The sequence below is a fragment of the Oncorhynchus nerka genome, linkage group LG2, assembly GCF_034236695.1.
Source record: "Oncorhynchus nerka isolate Pitt River linkage group LG2, Oner_Uvic_2.0, whole genome shotgun sequence".
Classification (NCBI taxonomy): Eukaryota; Metazoa; Chordata; class Actinopteri; order Salmoniformes; family Salmonidae; genus Oncorhynchus; species Oncorhynchus nerka.
Genome location: NC_088397.1, coordinates 47,380,492 through 47,385,632, shown reverse-complemented (window position 1 = coordinate 47,385,632; position 5,141 = coordinate 47,380,492). Strand labels below are relative to the sequence as shown.

The 5,141-nt window shown below is 39.9% G+C and overlaps 1 protein-coding gene across 1 annotated transcript; it reads left to right on the top strand.

Moving 5' to 3' along the window:
• The first annotated feature begins 362 nt into the window (after nt 1–362).
• On the top strand, nt 363–4,328 carry tnfrsf18 (tumor necrosis factor receptor superfamily, member 18). Its single transcript, XM_029686936.2, has 7 exons — nt 363–992; nt 1,250–1,375; nt 1,599–1,733; nt 1,853–1,940; nt 2,042–2,112; nt 2,192–2,314; nt 2,498–4,328. Exons 1-7 carry the CDS (start codon nt 851–853, stop codon nt 2,614–2,616), a joined length of 804 nt encoding a protein of 267 aa, XP_029542796.1. The 5' UTR covers nt 363–850; the 3' UTR covers nt 2,617–4,328.
• The last annotated feature ends 813 nt before the right edge of the window (nt 4,329–5,141 follow it).

The following is a 5,141-nucleotide window of genomic DNA, read 5'->3' as shown; positions in this document are numbered from 1 at the left end:
ATTCTCGTCTGAGTGTGCCAGAGCGCAAAATAACTGATGAATTTAGGAACGCTCAACACCAGTTGAATATGGCCGGTGACAGTAAACGTTGGCATAAAAGCGTAACTAAATTGTTGCTGGCAGCACAGTTAGTCACCAATGCTCTGGACAATTGGACAGCACAGTTGCAGTCACCAATGCTCTGGATAACATAACAGCCTAACCAGCTCTGCGAGGGCGAGTAATTTTCAGTGAGCTGTTCTCTCATTTGTGTCTGGAAGTATCTAGCAAGTTAGCTTAGGTGCTTGACTGCTGATGTCAGTACAGAACGCTCGGATCAACCCTTAAAGAGATGGATGGGGCTAAAGCTTAAGAGGGTGTGAACGATGCTGAATGGGTGTAGACAAAGAAGGGCTCTCCAGTAGTAGTACCAAAACATTCAAAGGCCATTTTCTCAAAAGTGGCTATACAAGTTTATCAACTTTCAAAGCAGAATAACTTTCCCATTGTTCCTCAACTGTAGTGTATGATATACCATGTTGTAGTCTCTACTTTAATTCAATGTACAAAAAAACAATCTCAAATTTTGCTACATAAGACCGATTTGAGGGGTCGGTCACAAATGTGCTCAAGTTTTACCGTGAGACCTGCAGTTTTTTGCTTGACAATCACCAGCTAACAAAATGTAATGACCGCCACAGCCCTAGTCATGCGTGTGTCAGCAGAGTCTGCTTTCACTGTACCTTTTCACAGAAAAGCTCACCACACTGGCAAACCGAGAGAGAGAGAGAGAGAGAGAGAGATATACCTGACGCCACTGTGCAACGTCACTGTGCACAGCAAATAAAAACCCCACGGTTGAAAGGAGAGGATGCTTAACATTATGGACACTCAATACATACAGATGACAGTCATATGTCTTCTGTGTTTTTGGACTATGGGTTTAGCAGCGGATCTACGATGCAATCATATGTATGAAAAAGATGGCAGATGTTGTGAACTTTGTCCACCAGGTTTGTTTTTAGCCTTTAACGACAATTCAGTAGACTACTGACCATGGGATTAAACAACTGAACATATGATATCAAATTATTATACCAATTGAAATCCTTTAAAAAAAATGTTTTAATCATAATTATTACGAGAAATGATGTATGCAAATGTTAGTTGGACCCTGTGTGCTTGATGTACAAGACATATAAAGAAATATTGAATGATTGATTCTGTGAGTGGTAGTGATTATGATATACAATCCTGTCTTGGTTCATAGGCACATTTTTGAAGAAGCACTGCACTACTCATGCCAAAACCGACTGTGGTGACTGCCCAGCGGACTCCTACTCTGAGTTCAGTGACCGCGTAGAGAACTGTCAACCATGCCTCAAATGCCAACAGGGTAAGGGTTAAGATGAGAGGTGACATAAACAAAATCTAGCTCTGAAAAATATTAGCGTCCTATACTTTGATTGTTGATGGACCCTCAAATGGTCAAAACAAGTAATGATACTGTAGGAAAGAAAGAATGTCAGGAAAGTGGTAGCTTCTGGGGCTCACACTTCTAATGTCATTGTTTGTTCATGTCATTGTTGTCTTCTTTCTCTCTTTGCTCTTCTGGGCAGTCTATGCAAGAGCATGCACCTCAACCGCAAACGCAAACTGTTTGTGTGGCTCTGGTTTCCTGTGCTCAGACCATGTCTGCTCAAATTGTGAAAAGGAAAAGAAATGCCGCAAGGGAGAGGAACTGAAGAGAACAGGTAAGACATTCATTCATTTCCTTCCTCACTACTTGTCACTGAATATTTACAAATGTAGCGAAAGGATCAACAGCCATGTCCATACTACTGCTAACTTAAAGTATGTTTTCCAATGGCAGGTTCCAGGGAATACACTTGGAAATGTGTCCCATGTCCTAATAACACATACTCTGACACCGAACAGGGTCACTGCAAACCATTGACACAGTAAGAACACAGTTTTGAAAAATAGCCAAATATCAGTTCCTCTATCGTGTGAAATGTTTTTAGATGCTCTTAAATAACTTGTAATACCTGTCCACCAACAGGTGTGATACACATGGATTTATTGAGATCTTCCCTGGGAACAAGACCCATAACTCAAAATGTGGTATACATGGTATGTTGGCAATTACAGTCAAGCAATTCATAGGTATTAGAAATGTATTTGGGTTGTAATCATTTTTTTTGTTTATCAGAGCAAGAAAACGAAGAGGACGGGCATTACATTCTGGCCATTGGCTTCTTCTTCTTTGCTGTCGTCCTCTTGGTGTTCCTCACTTATGCCTGCATCAGGAGAATCAGGCACAAGCCTAACGCTAGTGAGTACCACAGAGTTGGTTAAGTCGATGATAGCCGGTCTATTTGGAATACCTTGGAACACATAGCTTAGGCAACTATTTATTCTCAAATTAATTACAGTGAAGTTCAAGTTCAAGTACTGATGTTTTAAAAACAGCCTTCAGTGAACTGCCCTGCAACAAGTATTTCCATCACTTCTCCAGATATACATGGCTTCCCACTGTCAAAAGAGGAGAGTGGAAGCCAGCTCATCCAGCAGGCTGAAACCAAGGACAATGCCAGCCAGATTCTGCTGTCCATGGCGAGCATCTCCACTGTGTGATATCTTACATCTGCTTGCAGGAGTGCTTTGACTTCAGGGTAGCATGTCAGCTAGTCCTGAATGACCAAATGCTACTTCTACAATTTGTTTTGCAGTTAGCCTGCTATAATTTCCTTGTCTTTTGTAATCTTGTTTGTTGCTATTTCGTGTATTTGTGCAGTCTTTCATCAATACTAAGTATTATTTTATATAGCTTTCTTACTTTTTTGCACAATTAATACTGTTTTTACTCTTTCTAAAGAATCCCAACATTTTGCTTTTTTTATTTAACCTTTATTCTTTACAGGTTTTTTCACATTAAGATAAAAATCTATTTTTCAAGAGAGACCTGGTCCAACAGCTACAGGGGGGACAAAGTTTCAGGCAAAACATCTTACAACATTTAACAAAACATTAAACACACATACAGTAACACAATGACATATTACATTAAAAAACACAAATGTCATAACTAAAAAACAGCTGTCCTAACGACAATGACATTTTATGATATTTACATCGACCAAGTGTTTAAACTCCACCAACGTGACTAGATCATCTAATTTTAAAATGTTCAGGAGAGAATTCCAGGACAACGGAGATGAGTAACTAAAACTATTTCGACCATGATCTGTTCTAATTCTTGGTACTGCAAGAAAGCAAATGAGAATAGGACTGTAATCTATATTTATTTACTGACCTGATTAAAAAAGAACAGAGATAGTGACATTATACCCAATATGGCCTTTTAAATCAGTGCATACCTGTGTTTAAGACTACGCAAGGTCAATGACGACCTGCCAACGGCGCAGTAGAGATCACAATGACATGTTAGACGTTTTTGATTGGTAATGAACCCTGAGGGCCTCATGATATGCTGAATGAAGTGCTCTCAGGGTAGTAGTTGAGGCCTGTATATATACACAGTACCAGTCAAAAGTTTGGACACACCAACTCATTCAAAGGTTTTTCTTTACTTTTCTATTTTCAACATTATGGAATAAAAGTGAAGACATCAAATCTATGAAATAACACATATGGAATCATGTAGTAACCAAAAAAGTGTTAAACAAATCAAAATATATTTTATAAATTAGATTCTTCAAAGCAGTCAGCTGTGTGCTTAGGGTTGTTGTCCTGTTGGAAGGTTAACTTTCGCCCCAGTCTGATGTCCTGAGCGCTCTGGAGAAGGTTTTCATCAAGGATCTCTCTGTACTTTGCTCCCTTCATCTTTCCCTCGATCCTGACTAGAATCCAAGTCCCTGCAGCTGAAAAATATCCCCATAGCATGATGCTGCCACCACCATGCTGCACTGTAGGTTTCCTCCAGACATAACACTTGGCCAAAGAGTTCAATCTTGGTTTCATCAGACCAGATAATCTTGTTTCTCATAGTCAGTCCTTTAGGTGACTTCTGGCAAATTCCAAGCGGGCTGTCATGTTACCTGAATATGTTACTTTACTTTGATTTGCCTTTCCTTCCAGGTTACCCATTTGGTCATTTTGTAAATATATATTATTTTCTGGAACCATTACATGTACCCATCTCATTGTTATTTAATTATTAGAGATATATATATTTTTAAATAGCACCCGCCATAGGTCATGTCTTCAATGGTCATGTGAGATGAAATGTCTATATTTTGGGATGTGAACACTCAGTGTGTTGAACCTGATGAAGATCTGTTTCGAATCGAAATGTTGTCAATAAAACAGTGAATTGGGAGCTTTAACAGTGTGCAGGCCTTCTTGTATGCGTCTGGAAGGTTCTCCCATCTCCACAAAGGAACTCTGGAGATCTGTCAGAGAGACCATCGGGTTCTTGGTCACCTCCCTGACCAAGGCCCTTCTCCCCCGATTGCTCAGTTTGGCTGGGCGACCAGCTCTAGGAAGAGTCTTGGTGGTTCCAAACTTCTTCCATATAAGAATGATGGAGGCCACTGTCTTCTTGGAGACCATCAATGCTGCAGAAATGTTTTGGTATCCTTCCCCAGATCTGTGCCTCGACATAATCTTGTCTCGGAGCTCTACATACAATTAATTCGACCACATGGTTTGGTTTTTGCTCTGACATGTACTGTCAACTGTGGGACGTTATATAGACAGGTGTGTGCATTTCCAAATCATGGCCAATCAATTGAATTTACCACAGGTGGACTACAATCAAGTTGTATAAACATCTCAAGGACGATCAATGGAAACAGAATGCACCTGAGCTCAATTTCGAGTCTCATAGCAAAGGGTCTGAATATTTATGTAAAAAAGTTATTTCCGTTTTTAATTTTTAATAAACGTGCAAACATTTTTGGCAGTTATTTGCTTGACAATCACTGGGTGACAAAATGTAATGACCCCCACACCCCTAGTCATGTGTATGTCAGCCCAGTCTGCTTTTCAGTGTACCCTTTTCAGCTGTGATTTTAGCATGGAAATCTTGGTGGGGCAAACAAATCCCCCCAAAATAATATATGCATGCCAGCAAAGCCACTACACAATACTAAACAATACATTAATTGCACTATAACAGTGACAAACGGCACCCACAA

Excerpts from the sequence above, each read along its gene's own strand:
- tnfrsf18 (XM_029686936.2), top strand. The coding sequence starts at position 851 with ATGCTTAACATTATGGACACTCAATACATACAGATGACAGTCATATGT. Across the intron at positions 993-1,249 it reads TTGTGAACTTTGTCCACCAG|GCACATTTTTGAAGAAGCAC; the intron begins GTTTGTTTTTAG and ends CTTGGTTCATAG. Across the intron at positions 2,315-2,497 it reads CAGGCACAAGCCTAACGCTA|ATATACATGGCTTCCCACTG; the intron begins GTGAGTACCACA and ends TCACTTCTCCAG.